Raw genomic sequence first — 16207 nt, forward strand, 5'->3', positions numbered from 1 at the left:
GACTATACGTTTCTATTTCATATTTTACTATAACCAATTATTTAAATACATATTTTTTTTTAAATATATATATATATATATAAACGATTATTAAAACTATGTTCGTAATCCAATTATTTAATATATTAATATTTATTATTCTAAATCTAACCAACTAATATCAGCTTAGGCAGTGGCGTCACGAACATTTTCTTTACAAGGGCAAACATTGACATTACCCACCCACCCACCCATAAAAAACTGATAATATACCCATACATTAAATATTAAAAACAATACATAATAATATTCAATATTGTTATCATTTTACAAAATAAATTAATATAAATTTAATAGTTTATTACCGTACCTTTTCTATTATGAGTCCATACTAATTTACCATTAGCAGTTTAGTAAATTTTATTATTTTAATACATTTAAAAGTAACAAGTAAAATAAAAAAATAAATCTACAATTATAATATATCAAAATATAATATTTATGACCAATGAGTTTATGAATATAATAATAGTTTTTTCATTAAGGTTGATGATGTAGCTAATTCATTTATAGCTTGATTTAAATCTATGTTTATATCAGTTTCACAGTTTAGTAAAAGAAGACTTTCTAATCTTGATTGGGTCATTGTGGATCTTAACCGAGACTTAATAATCTTAACTTTGGAAAATGAGCGTTCTGCAGCAGCAGATGTTACAGGAATTGTATATAATGCTTTATAAGCCAAGTATAAATTTGGAAAGGCTGAAGATAGATTAAATTTTGCCAACAGTTGTAACATAGACGCTGCATTTTCTTTGTTGCTTTTTGAAGTAGTAGGTTCTTCTTCATCATGATTTTCATTATCAGACCAGTCATCGTCAGAATTTTGGGTATCATGTAATGTATCTCCAAGATTTAAACCAGCTGTTAATGAAGAATAAGCATTACAGAATGCTGAATATTCGGTTCGAAGGGATTCTATATTTAATTCTGAAATCCAACATTTTAAAGCATCAAAACTATCCCGAGGAAAATCCTGTTGTGAACTAAATAGTTTAATTCTTTCTACAGATAAAAGACTAAAATCCTTTAATACTTCTCGTGCTTGAGAGTATCTGGAGTTCAAAACAGTACTAACTGTGTCTAATACAAAAAAGTAAACTTGAGATTTAAATAATGAAGATGGTGTGTTGGCAACTTCGCTAATTTCGTCATGCAAATTTTCTCCATCCATTCTTTTTTTTCTTCGAATTCTGACAACCTGGAAATCTTCTTCCTCAAGCTTTTCATGTATTGCAAACTGTTTAACTTCGTCAATTAATTCATTGTATTTGCAATCGTTTCTTAATTGCTCAATTCGTTTTTGAGCTGAATCGACTAAATGCATTGCTTCAATGAAATCTAATTTAGGAGACTGCATGTATACTGAAACTGGAGTTGTTATTTTAAATATATTTTTCATAAATTTCATCATTAAAATGAATTTGTAGGAAGTTACATTTTTAAGTTGGCTAATAGCTTGAGATGAAGTAGAACGGTCAGTTGATAATGTTAACTCCTCCAAACTTTCAACAATAGCAGTATATTTTTCATAAATGACGTCTATAGCTCTATCGTGTGAAGTCCAACGTGTAGAAGATAGAAATTTCAATCTTCGGCATACTTGACCAGGATATAGCAGTTTTTGATGATTAATAAAACAAGCTGTGCGTTTTCTTGCTCCAAAATACTCAACCAATGCTTGAATTTCCCCAAAAAAATTGCGCGTATCCAAACATGAATCACACATATCTACTATTACCAAATTTATAACATGAGCGCAACACCAAATATATTTAGCACGGGGACATTGTTGTTGTATAAGTGTTCTTAACCCAGAATATTGCCCTTGCATCGATGCAGCTCCATCATATGCTTGGGCATATAAATTATTTTTCCAATCTAATCCATGTTTTTCACAAATCTTACAAAATAGTTGAAACATACCATGACCTGTTGCATCCGTTGCTACTTCTAGTGCGATAAGCCTTTCTTCTACAATTCCTTCATCGTTCACAAACCTTACAACAAATGTAAATTGTTCCATTTTGGAAATATCAGTTGTTGTATCTATAATAACTGCAAACATTCTAGCATCCTTGACTTTTTTTAATATGACTGATCTTATAGAATTACTCATTATTTGAAGCATAACATTTTGCGTTTGACCAGAAAGAAATGTTATTCTATTTTGTTTTGATGATTTTTCAATTTTGTTTAAGTGAATAGCCAAAGGTGCATGGTATTTTGATAAAACCTTAATAAGTGACAAGAAGTTACCCCGATTCTTTGATGTTAAGCTTTCATCATGCCCACGAAATGCTATGTTTTGTTTTCCTAGATACAATAGAATTTCAAATATAACTCTAACTATTTCTCTGTTTTCTGCAATTTGGTTATTTGTTGTTAATCTGAAGCTGACATCCAAACGATTATTATTCGAATACTGACTTCGACTGATTTCAGACTCTAAATGTTCTTTTGAAGATTCATGGTTCAACATTCTTGAAGTAATATGTTTCCAATCTCGAGTGCCAGTTGAAACTAATTTATTTTGTTTGGCTTTTACTAAACCAAAAAGCATACAAGAAAAACAGTATATTTTATCATTGAATTGTGAATATGCTAGCCATTGACGTCTAATATTTTTTCCATCAGGAAGTTTTTTAAAATAGTATTCTTCGTGGAACGAACGACCATTTGTTATTGGAAATTGATAACTGGGCATATCTAGTACTCCTGGTTGACATGGTCCAAGTTCAAAAAAATATTGCAACAAATTACTAGAAACATTTGTTTCTAGAATAATAGCTGGATCGTTGGGAAATGTATATTTTGAAGCAGAAATTGGATGTACATTACATTGACTAAGAGTAGAACTATCTTGCAACAAATCATCTAAAAATTAAAATAGATACATTAACAATAAGACTACTCTAAAAGTTATTATTATTATTATTTTATTTAAAGAAAAAGGCTTCAACAACAGGGGTTATTAGCCTGATTTATTATTTTTATATTATGCTAAAACTAAAATCAGTTAAAAGATAAACATAACTATTGTATTTTAGATTAAATCAAAGCTTAATATACTTAATTTGATGAAAAAAAAAAAAATGAAACAGAATAAATACAAGATAGTTAGGTTTATTTAAAATTAAATTATTTTGAACTTACATGAAATTGGTTTAAATGGCATATCTTCATTCAAAACACTTTGTTCAGCTGTGACCATACAATTGTCTATTAATTCTTTAGTGGTACTGCCATCAATCATATTATCAGTTGTAATACCTAATAACAAAATTGAAATACTCTAAAAGTTGTTTTTTTTTTATTTATAATAAAAACGTTAAATATATTTTAAACATAATTCATATGTCAAAAAGTTTAAATTAATAAAAATAATATAATATACAATAGTTACCTAATAATAATTACTAAGTAATAAGTATTATTAAATTCAGTTAAAAGATAAACATAACTATTGTATTTTAGATTAAATCAAAGCTTAATATACTTAATTTGATGAAAAAAAAAAAAATGAAACAGAATAAATACAAGATAGTTAGGTTATTTAAAATTAAATTATTTTGAACTTACATGAAATTGGTTTAAATGGCATATCTTCATTCAAAACACTTTGTTCAGCTGTGACCATACAATTGTCTATTAATTCTTTAGTGGTACTGCCATCAATCATATTATCAGTTGTAATACCTAATAACAAAATTGAAATACTCTAAAAGTTGTTTTTTTTTATTTATAATAAAAACGTTAAATATATTTTAAACATAATTCATATGTCAAAAAGTTTAAATTAATAAAAATAATATAATATACAATAGTTACCTAATAATAATTACTAAGTAATAAGTATTATTAAATTCAGTTAAAAGATAAACATAACTATTGTATTTTAGATTAAATCAAAGCTTAATATACTTAATTTGATGAAAAAAAAAAAAATGAAACAGAATAAATACAAGATAGTTAGGTTTATTTAAAATTAAATTATTTTGAACTTACATGAAATTGGTTTAAATAGCATATCTTCATTCAAAACACTTTGTTCAGCTGTGACCATACAATTGTCTATTAATTCTTTAGTGGTACTGCCATCAATCATATTATCAGTTGTAATACCTAATAACAAAATTGAAATACTCTAAAAGTTGTTTTTTTTTTTTATTTATAATAAAATTGTTAAATATATTTTAAACTTCAGTCATTATTTCTTCAATATATCTGATATAAAATAAACTATAATAAATACAAATGCAAATAAAATTGTCATAATTACCTGTTATAATATATTGAAATGGTTACAAATTATTTATTCAAGTAAATCTTACCATCTGAACAAGAATGACTTGTTCCTGTATCCATTCGAATTTTTTTTGGTGTGGGAAAAAAGGAAGAAATTGGTCTTGAACTCATTTTAGTTTTTCGTACCTTGCAATTGTCTAAGTGTCTTTTCCAATTGGTAGAATTTAACTGCTCCCGTTTTTTACCACAAATGCAAATTAATTTTTCCGACATTTTGAATACGTAAATTACAAAAAGTTAAAAAAATACTGCACTATGAAAGTATGAACACCACAAGTTACAGACGTTACAGTACAGAACAGTACTGTGGTCTGTGAATGAAAAAAACGGATAAACAATAAAAGATACACACCACACTGAAATGTGGTTATAAATTTGTACATTGAAGATAGAAATAAAATATGTTTGATTTTAGAACAGTTGTAGCTCCTAGCCCACATAATAATATAATACTACCTATCACTTACAACACTAACATCTTAAAATAGCTTGATATTAATGCATTGTCACTCGTCAGCTTATCATATATATATATACATACACATACATATATATGACGAATATATTGTATTATGTAGTTATATTAAGATAACGTAAATTAAAATAACGTATTATCCATCTATTTCTAAAAATATCGTATAATAATTGTATCGTGATAAACTAAATACACCGTCTACACGCTAAATAGATACGACATACGAATATACTCTGAAGAATCCTAGACTTCTGTAGTTCTGTATACTTATTCAATAATGATAGTTAAATTAAAAAATATTGTTATGATCTAACAAAATTACCCACCCACCCATCTAAAATTATTTGGGGCAATTGCCCCAAAAAAATAGCCTCGTGACGCCACTGAGCTTAGGGCAACAGGAATGAAGTAATGTAATATGCAGGATTTCTACATATGAACTAGCTGTATGTCTAATTCTTAATACTACCACACCGCTTTTATTTAAACTATTTGGGCGGGCGTAGTCTCCAAATATACGTACTTTCTATTTCATGTTTACTATCACCAATTATTTAATTTTAATCTTACCTTGCTAAATTTACGTAACCTTGCTAAATTGTATATAACCGTTCAAATCTGACATTGAAATGGAGAAGTCAATTACATTCTTTTAGATACAAATTGCACTTGTTATTACATTCTATTTTTCGAATTGAAAGACGTACCTTTCAAATTTTATTCTAGTTAGTGTTTTAGCTGAACTGATTATTTTAGACTTAAGAGGAGGAGTAGAAGTGGTTATATATAATATATATATAAGAGACTCATCGATACAGTATATTTCAGTTTACTTCAATAGATTACAATCTAGACTTTTTTTTTTAATATTAATTTAATTTTGAAAAAATGTCCGCTACTCATTTAAAAGCGATGACGAGGAGTCGGTTGTATTTTCCGAAGTAAGTAAAAAAAAACATTTATTTATTTTTTATTTTTTTTTTTTTTATTATAATATAATATATAATTATTTTAATTAAAAGACATTAAATATTTTATGAAAATTTATTTTGTAAACCGTCATCAGCTTATCGTCTATTTTAATTATAGGATAATATTGCAACAACATCTCAAAAAAAAGGTACATCGAAAAGGTTAGCTGTAAAACGGAGAAGAAACCAGTATCGAAAAAGACGAAAAAGGTGAGTTATATAATTTATAACATATTACGAAAAAGTAAAAAAAATAATTTAATTATTATTTTTTATAGAGCACTGCTATTTGTTATACAGACAAAATATAGATTTAATAACAGATCCAACTATACCAACCGATGCAGAGAACACCTTGAATATAAAAAGGATGATTGTTCATTAACGGTTAACACCTGTAGAGAATACTGCTGTAGATAATAACTGGACTATAGCACATTATAAATGTGCTAAATTTGCTAATGTTGCTCTGCAAGATAGGTAATAATAATAATAATAATAATAATAATAATAATATATATATTTAACTAAAGTGAAATATTTAATAATAAAATTTAATTTAACCTAACCTAACTTTTTAGATGGAAGCATGCTGATGCTCACTCAAAATATCTCTCACAGAGCAGCATCCGGATGATTTAACTACAGCCAAAGAAATGGTTACGCTCATTCAATCTGTTTTCGACAAAATGATGCGACCACCCGACAAGAAGCTTTCAGACACAGACCAAAAAAAATAAACTTATAAAATGTGTGTATAGGATATGGTGTTGGATTAATTTTATTTAATAAAAAAAATTTTTATATTTATATTTATTTTTTATTATTTAGATAAAAAAAAAATATAATAATTCATTTATAGGTTAAAATAAAAATAAAATAAAAAACAAAAAAAAATAAAATAAAATATTGAAAGTTAGTATACAAGTGGTATTAATTTCACATTTTTTTTTTTTTTTACAAGAACGATAAATTAAAATAAATTAAGAACTTTTTTTTATATTACATCACTAAATCTGTAATAACTCGTACATAAATGAACAATCTTCACTTTGTATATTGCTGTAGCTGAAATCATAATTTTGAATATATTGATTTGTAAATTCGTTTCGTTGACAAGATGATGGTAACCCATTTACGTCAGACTTATTAACGTATAAGCTGTATCAAACGTTTTTTGGTATGATTCCAATTTTTTCTGTTTTTCAACAATATACAAGTCAATACAATGTTGTAATTGTTTCAAACGATGAGATCAATATGAGATAATGTTATATAATTATCATTAGAATATAAAACTATAGTTGATTGGTTTACATTAACAGAGTAGAAAAAATTATCAGCTATCTTAACACGTTTACAACGAGTATGTAATTTTTCGATAATTGTATTAAATTGTTTTCGCACATTAACTTACACACCACTGATCAAGATCTAACGTTACAACTTTTTTAGTTAATTTACATTCTAATAATATAATAATTGAAATTTGCTTATTAATTATAAGTCCAACGGTTACTTTTCTTACTAAAAGGACGAATCGAACACAGATTTTGATACAACGATTGATGGATTCATATTGATAAAATAAAAAAAACAGTAAACAGTATTTTTTTTCTAGAAATATGAATATGATCACTAGACAGCTTAGCTCAAACTAACAAGTTTTCTTTATTCATACATGTTATATACTAAACAAATGTAAGGTTAAAAAAGAAAAAAAGAAAAAAAAACGTGAACGTATAGTGTCTAGTTGGATAAACAGTAGAGTTATTATACTTACCTACCTTCTTCTTGTCGTATCGGTTTTCATATTCCCTTCGCTCCCCAATAAGCCGCAATTTGTATTGCTTTGTCTGAAATTGTATGCGTCAAAAAGTCTTCCTTTCTACACTTATTCGGTAATTGTGGGCATACAAACAGATGGTCCGCATCCTGCTCTCCACCACATTCACATTTCCCATCATCTTTCAATCCCCATTTTTTCATATTACTCGCTGTCCTTCCAGTTTCCGTTCGTAATCTATTTAGTGTCTTCCATACCGGCCATGGTAAGTGACTGCTGGTGACTTACCTACCTAATTCGATAGAACCTGAAAAATTTTTTTAAAAATCATTAACATTAAATTTAAATTAGACGCGTTATCCTACTAGGCTATACGTTCACGAGGTATAAATAAGTTATTAACACATTTAAGTTATTAAATTCAGATTTTTTTTATTGAATATAGAAAGTTAAATGAACTAAACAACAGTACATATGACCTTGATCCACAATCACAATCAAAATATCGATAATCTTACATATTTTTTTACTACATTTTCAACAAACTGATTTCCTTTTGATAATAATACAAAAAACACATTTCGGATTCCATCTTGAATGTTCAATCCATGGATTATCTTCTTTTTCCAACGATGCAATATAATACCGCAGCAAAAACATTCAACAATATCTTTTTCCCTGAATATATAAAACCGCTTTCAGCTAATGAGTATTTATCTTGAGATGAAGTCAACGGAAATAAATTGAATGTTTTCAATCTTGATATAAATGTAGTGAATTCTGGATATGTAGGATATGCATTGTTTCGTACTAACGAAACAAGTGAACAAAAACTGTTGTTAATTTGTTGAAAATTCATTTTTTATAAAAAAAAAAATAAAAAAACTTAAATGAATTAAACTTGATTAAACTAACAGAACCTGATTGAACGATGGTTGAATATTAACTGAACTGTCTGAACTGAAATGAATTCAATAAAACGACTTTTATCTATAATTTATTAAAAAAAAAAAAATGAAATTATTGTGTAACCTGAATGTTAACTTACAAGGGAAATAAATAGTGTTGAAGTGTGTATACACTGTTTAAACTTTAGTGTATTAGGGGAAAAAATAATTGGTTAAAGGCGGAAACTATATCTTAAATTTTAAAAATCTCCGCAGTCAAAAGTGCGCAGAACATACATTATGGTTTTTGAGAATCAGTGTTTTTTACTAGTACAGCGGAGAAAAAAAAAGTTTGAGGGGGAAAATCCCCTTAAAATTTTACAATCTCCGCAGTCAAAAGTGCGCAGAACATACATTATGGTTTTTGAAAATCAGTGTTTTTTTACTGGTACAGCGGAGAAAAAAAAGTTTGAGGGGGAAAATCCACCTAAAAATTTTAAAATCACCGCAGTCTGGTAGAGCGGAGAAAAAAAAAGTTTGAGGGGAAAAATCCCCCTTAAAAATTTGCAATCTCCGCAGTCAAAAGTGCGCAGAACATACAAATGTATACTACTAACGAATAAGCGAATTAAAGCTTTGTAAAATCTGTCTTCGAAATCACATCGGTGAAAAATGTACTTCACGGCGATGTGCTAAATGCATGAAAGTGCATAATAGTTTGCTACATTTACCTAAGTCTAAATTGAGCACGGCGGGCGGTTCCGAAAATGCAACGTCGTCCCGAATAACAAATACTGTCCCGAACGAGTCAAAGGAAAAAAAACTCATACAATCTCGAATCTATTAGTGCTCATTCATCCCAACAAAGTTCAAATAAACAAATTTTATTATCAACTGCAGTTGTAATCATGAGAAACGCGCGTGGGGAATCAACAGTATGTCGTGTATTACTAGACTCGAGATCTCAAAGTAACTTTAGTTTCTGAATCTATATCTCAAACGTTAAAATTAAATAAAAACGCGTTTCGTGTACAATAATTGGTATAAACGAATCAGCCCATAATGCATCGTATGTAGCATCGGCTAATATTGAATCACGTGTGTCCAACTACAAAGTAAATATCGATTTTTACATATTACCACGCTTAACTGGGAACATTCCGTTATCTAAAATCAACGTATCTAGATTTCAAATTCCGGCTGAATTTAAATTAGCTGATCCGTATTATAGTGAACCACAAAAAATCGACGCTATTTTAGGTTCGGAAGTATTTTATGATTTATTACGTGCAAATCAGTTTAAGCTTCCTCAATCCAATTTAATTATGCAAGAAAACACAATTGGTTGGATTGTAGCTGGATCAACAGTAGCACGTGAAGATATCAGTAAACTTCAACCGTCGCATTATGTACAAATTTATCGAAGCTCGAGGAACAAGTTTCAAAAATTTGGCGCACAGAAGAAATTGTTTCAAAGACAGTGTTCACATTGGAAGAAAAGGCATGCCATAAACATTTTGAAAATACTGTGCAACGAGATGAAAAAGGCAGGTTTGTTGTTCAGCTGCCATTTCGAGACAAAGCATCAAAATTAGGTGATTCTAAGTCAACAGCTACGTGGCGTTTCCACGGTCTTGAAAAAAGATTATTATCCAGCCCTCAACTCAAAATTGAGTACTCGAAATTTATGAAAGAATATGAAGATTTGGAACATATGACTAGAGTTAAGCCGTGTTCAAATTCAATCATCAAAGAAAGTTATTATTTACCTCATCACGCGGTTTGGAGAGAGGACAGCGTAACTACTAAATCAAGAGTAGTATTCGATGCATCATGCAAGACCACATCGGGAGTCAGTTTAAATGATGTCTTGCTAAAGGGCCCCTGCATTCAGGAGGATCTTATAAATTTATTAACTCGTTTTCGTAAACATAGATATGCAATGACTGCTGATATCTCCAAGATGCACCGTCGAATATGGGTCTCTCCAAATCACAGAACCTTTCAGCAAATAGTTTGGAGACCAAACCCCGATCAAGAACTGCATCGATTCCAGTTAAATACAATAACATACGGCACAGTTCCTGCATCGTTTCTTGCGACCGCGTGTCTACATCGTTTAGCAGACGAAGAATCAAATGTGTATCCAGACGCTTGCAACGCGATTAAACAAGACTTTTACATGGATGATTACCTGGGTGGTGCCGAGTCTTTACAGGAGGCAATAAAATTACGGGACGATATCATAGAAGTGTTACTAAAGGGTGGATTCGAACTTAGGAAATGGACAGCTTGTGATCCCGCACTTCTTACCGGTCTTGCAAACAAAGAAAACGATCCGACATTAATCTTGGACTTATCCGAAAATTCAGCCAAAATTTTAGGTCTTCGATGGGATCCGTCAGGTGACATTTTTAAGTATAAAGTAAAACTTTCCGAAAGAAAACTATTGTAACCAAACGTCAATATTATCAGAAATAGCGACTATTTTTGACCCGCTAGGTCTAATAAGTCCTGTAGTTATTAAAGCAAAAATAAAAATGCAACGTTTATGGGCGATGGGCATCGGATGGGATTAAACATTGCCAGAAGAGACGATGTTGGATTGGTACAACTTTCGTGAAAGCTTATTATTATTAAACAATTTATTTATACCGCGATGTATCGTAATTCCTGGGCAAATTGTAGATGTCCAAATGCATGGATTTTCGGACGCGTCGATTGAAGCGTTTGGCACTTGTTTGTATCTCGTAACATTAAACAATGAAGGCAAACGTAGCTCTCGTTTAATTTGCGCTAAATCACGCGTGGCGCACCTAAAATCGATCTCGTTACCACGCCTGGAATTATGCGGAGCTGTCCTTTTGGCACGTTTAGCTGACAAAATAATTACAAAACTAAAAATGAATATCAGTCAAAGAACATTCTGAACGGATTCTTCAATAGTTCTTGCCTGGATCTCTTCCCCGTCGGTGCAGTGGAAGACATTTGTCGCTCATAGGGTTGGCGAAATACAAGAAACAACATCGACATCCGAATGGGCGCACGTAGACACCAAAGACAACCCGGCTGATATTATTTCTCGTGGACGAGAACCTCAAATAATATTAAACCATAATTTTTGGTGGGAAGGTCCTAATTGTCTTCAATGGGATTCATCCAAATGGCCACATACAAATAAAAAACAAATCGACTTTAATACAATTGAAGAACGTCGAACAATTTGTTTGCTTACGTCTGAAGAACCAAAACTAACATTTTTATCTCATTATTCAACTTGGAGTCGGCTTTTACGTATAGTAGCTTTATGTTTACGATTTATTTATAACACTGCTCATCCTAAAGACAAAAAAACGGGTCCTCTGCTTCCCTATGATTTAAATACTGCGATCAATAGCGTTATTCGATTTGTTCAAGATGAAAATTGGTCTAGCGAAATTTCTGACTTAAAAAAAAACGGACGATGTTCTCTGAAAAGTAATATCTTTCGGTTGCGTCCTTTCCTTGATAAAAACAACATTCTCAGAGTTGGAGGACGTCTAAAGAACGCGAGTCAGCTCGATAAATTTCAAAAAAATCCGATGCTTGTTCCTCCAAATAGTCCAATTCTTCATTTACTACCCATAAATGGCCGAAATATAGAGCCCAAAGTTTTATCCAAGTGCATGAGATGTTTTCGTCTTAAGCCTACAATTTTCCAACCGATAATGGGTAACCTACCATGGGTAATCGAATCAAGTCGTCCTTTTTCGGTCTGTGGTGTCGATTTCGCGGGGCCGTTAATGATAAAAACAAGCCTAAGGTGAAACGCGGCTCTCAGCAAGGGATATATTTGTGTATTTATCTGTTTTGTAACGAAAGCAGTGCACATTGAACTGGTTGGGGATTTAACAAGTGCATCGTTTATAAGTGCATTAAAAAGATTTTGCGATCGAAGAGGAAAATGCACGGATATTTATTCAGACAACGCAAAAAACTTTGTTGGAGCAAATCGTCAACTTCAAGAGTTAAGCAACTTGATTCATACCGAAGAATACCAATCAAAATAGCAGAATGTATTATCTGAATCAGGTATCCGCTGGCACTTTATACCACCTCGCTCCCCTCACTTCGGTGGATTATTGGGAGTCTGCAATAAATCCATTAAACATCATCTATTTCGCACTTAGGCAACGCAAACTTCACATACGAGAAAACTTAATATTATTTTAATACGAGTGGAGGCATGCTTAAATTCACGACCTTTGGTTCTTTTATCTTTCGATCCCTCGGATCTCACTCCTTTAACTCCTGGTCATTTCCTTATTGGCGACGCTTTAACCGCTTTACCCGAAACTGATGTATCATTAGTACCTACCAACCAATCGATTAACTAGATGGCGCAGAGTCATGCAGGTTTCCCAGCAAATCTGGTCCCGTTGGAGCCGCGAGTATCTTACACAGCTTCAGGAGCGTAAACGGTGGTCTGTCGATAAGGGTCCAAGGATAAAAATCGGTTCTATTGTCCTCGTGAAGGATGATAACAGCCCACCTCTTCAGTGGAAATTGGGTCTTGTTCAAGCTCTCCACGTGGATGTAAATGGGGACGGTGTTCCAAGGGTTGCTACCGTAAAGACCCCCAGTGGTATATATCGTCGTGCTATTAGGTATCTATGCCCACTTCCTTTCGAAGGTAATTGTGTTCCATGTGATCAAAAATAAATATTTAAAATTACTTATGTTGCAATTTAGTTTATATAAAAATTGTTATTCTATGATTTTATGATTTAAAATGTTTGTTTCTCTTATATAATATTATGTTATTTTGATATATTTTGTTATTCTATAATTATTAATTTTTTGTTAAAGAATCGTTTAAGGCGGGCGGTATGGTCGATCGCGATCGACGATCGTCGTTTTTTAATATAATATATATAAAAATAAAGATAAGACGAGTGCGCCCATCCCCCCGACCAAGACTAGACCCATAGAAGGGACAGTCGGCGAGTCGTCTTCGTCCGAAACAGTTATGATGTCGCAATCGGCCATTAGGCTCTTTACAGTGTCCTAAAAACAATTATTCTTATAAAAAAAACGGAAAACTTAAATTAAAACAAAAGATTATTGTTTTTACTTTCGTATTACAGTCCTAGTCGTAACAGGTATATTAGCTTTAGCCTTTAAACCAGGGGTGTCCAACTTGCAAGCCTCAAGGGCCAAAACTTAAACCTCTGATCTGGTTGAGGGCATACACTAATTTTATTAAAGTACCAACAAAAAATGAGAGGTATAAAAATAATTAAAACAAAAAGTAGTATTATTTCTTTTATTGCTCAACATCTCAATTTTTATACATACAGAAAATGTAGAGGTAGTTTTTTAAAGAACTAAGACAAACATTGTAATAATAATGAAAATATATCTAATGTGAAGACTGTGGTCTATCGGCTTCATCCACCAATGAAGAAATGTCCACTGCCAGTTCAGTTGTAGACAGTCTCATGAGATGACGTAAGGTAGAATCGGTAAGGTTGCTTCTGTTGGGGTTTTTAATGTATTTCATGTAGCAAAAGGCACTTTCACATATATATGTGCTTCCGAACATTGATGTCATTTTCAGTCCAAAATCTCGCAGGTTTGGGAATTTCTCCTTAGACAGCAATTTAAAAAACTCAGGTCCCTTTTCTTGTCTGGTGATTAGGAACATGTCAGCTTGAAGGTCACATAACTCAAGTTGTAAGTCAGGTGGTTGATCTTCAATGAATGCTCCAAGAGGATTATTATAAAGCAGTACACTGCTTTCGAGACTTTCAATATCTTTAAATCGTGTATTGAATTCATTAATAACTAGTTGAATTTGAGAACTGCAGCATGAAAAGTCAATATTTTTCTCACTGTTGGGTTCTTCTGCTAGTTTCAGGCAGCTAGGGTGTTAGGTTGTTCTTTTCCAAAGCATGTTTAAACACGTTTAGCTTATTCCGGAATCCGTTTATTATTCCGACCAAATCTGAAACCGTCTGGTTTCTTCCTTAAAGACTCAAGTTTAAACTGTTAAGGTGATAAGTCAGATCTGTTATAAAAGCTAACTGTCTTAAGAATTCTGGGTGTCACGTCATTTCATCGCGGCTAAATGCATCGTGCATCAATTCATCGTGGTCATTTTATCGCAACGTCAATTTATCGCGTTATAAATAAATCGCGCGACAATTTATCGCGTGTTATCGTTTTTAAGGTTTTTGAACTCTAATGATCTCTGCTAATGCTAGCCTCAGTCTTATGACAACTGTCAAATCGTCATTTTACCCGTCGTGTATTTATCGAGTACGCTAATTTTTATTATATATAAATTATTCTATTATGACTTTTCAAATGCTAAAACTGAGAAAGGGAAGGATTGCTTTGCTACGATGGCCACATTTTTTTAAAAGAAAAATAAAATGACACGAAATCCATATGGAAATGTAATCAGTACTATAAAAATAAATGTCGCGGACGACTTCACTTAAGCGAAGGGAAAATATTAAAAGACACTGACCATAATCAAGTTCCAAATTCATCAGAAATTCAGGTAAAAAAAACACTTAATAAACTAAAAGATATAGCCAGTAATAATAGTGATATGAGTACACAATCGGTAATAGGTTCAGCACTTAATCAAATTCCTATTGAATCGTCTGGGCAGTTACCTAATATAAATATACTTAAACGTACTATTCAACGTGTACGTAAGCAAAAATTACAGTTGCCCAACAACCCGACAGACTTAAATTTTATCATACCCGATGAAATGACAAAAACCATAGATGGAAATCTTTTTTTGCAATATGATAGTGGTATTAATACTGAACGAATTTTAATTTTTTCAACAACACGTTTATTGTATCTTATGACACAATGCGACAATTGGTTTTGTGATGGCACATTTTCTAGTGCACCATCATTATTTTATCAATTATATACAATTCACGCTGTTCAGTATTCTAATGTGTTACCGTCTGTTTACATCTTATTGCCAAATAAAAAAGAAAACACCTATAAACGTATGTTTCAAGCACTAAAAACAATTGAGCCTGATCTAAGTCCTAAGACAATTATGGTCGACTTTGAAAAAGATGCAATGAATGCAATAACTTCTGAATTTCCTGAAGCAAAACTAAAAGGTTGTTTCTTTCATTTGTCGCAATGTATTTGGTGACAAATTCAAGCCGCAGGCCTCCAAAAAAAATATATAGATGACGTAACTATTGCGCTACAGATTCGTAAACTACCAAGCTTAGCTTATGTACCAGAAAATAAGGTTATTGAGTCTTATGAAAAATTGTTGGACACTAAATACTTTATTGAAAATGACGAACTACTATCACCAATTCTTAATTATTTTGACGATACTTGGATAGGACGTACCGACAGGCGAAAAAAAAGGCGATTGCCTACTTTTAAAATTTCGATTTGGAACTGCTATTCGTTGGTTTCTGAAGATTTACCAAGAACAAATAATGCTGTTGAAGGATGGCACAATTGTTTTACATCGATCTTAAATCAATGTCATCCAAGTATATGGACATTTATATTAGCATTGAAAAAAGAGGAAAACACTAATAAAATAAAAATCGAACAATATATAACTGGAGAATGTCCACCAGCAAAAAAAAAGTATCAAGATAAAGCTCAACGTCTAAAGCAAATATGCTATGATTTTGAAAATAGATCTCTCGACGACTATTTACAAGGAATAGCTCATAATTTTCAATTGCAATTGTAA

The 16207-nt window shown here is 31.3% G+C and overlaps 1 protein-coding gene and 1 pseudogene across 5 annotated transcripts; one reads left to right on the forward strand and one right to left on the reverse strand.

Annotated features, from left to right (window-relative positions):
• Positions 1-232: 232 nt before the first annotated feature.
• LOC126552210 (zinc finger MYM-type protein 1-like) lies at positions 233-5202 on the reverse strand. 5 transcript variants are annotated; one of them, XM_050206906.1, is made up of 5 exons: positions 4374-5202; positions 4048-4164; positions 3622-3738; positions 3196-3312; positions 235-2916 (listed from the first exon to the last, which is right to left on the reverse strand). In XM_050206906.1, the coding sequence occupies exons 1-5, from the start codon at positions 4558-4560 to the stop codon at positions 494-496; spliced, it is 2961 nt and encodes a 986-aa protein (XP_050062863.1). In that variant the 5' UTR covers positions 4561-5202; the 3' UTR covers positions 235-493. The 5 variants fall into 5 exon arrangements, with proteins under 5 accessions (XP_050062864.1, XP_050062867.1, XP_050062865.1 ...); XM_050206907.1 differs by lacking the exon at positions 3196-3312 and having other exon boundaries at positions 233-2916; XM_050206908.1 differs by lacking the exon at positions 4048-4164 and having other exon boundaries at positions 234-2916.
• Positions 5203-14802: 9600 nt separating this feature from the next.
• On the forward strand, positions 14803-16207 carry LOC126552256 (uncharacterized; annotated as a pseudogene).

The sequence above is a fragment of the Aphis gossypii genome, chromosome X (assembly GCF_020184175.1).
Source record: "Aphis gossypii isolate Hap1 chromosome X, ASM2018417v2, whole genome shotgun sequence".
In the NCBI taxonomy this organism is placed as follows: domain Eukaryota; kingdom Metazoa; phylum Arthropoda; class Insecta; order Hemiptera; family Aphididae; genus Aphis; species Aphis gossypii.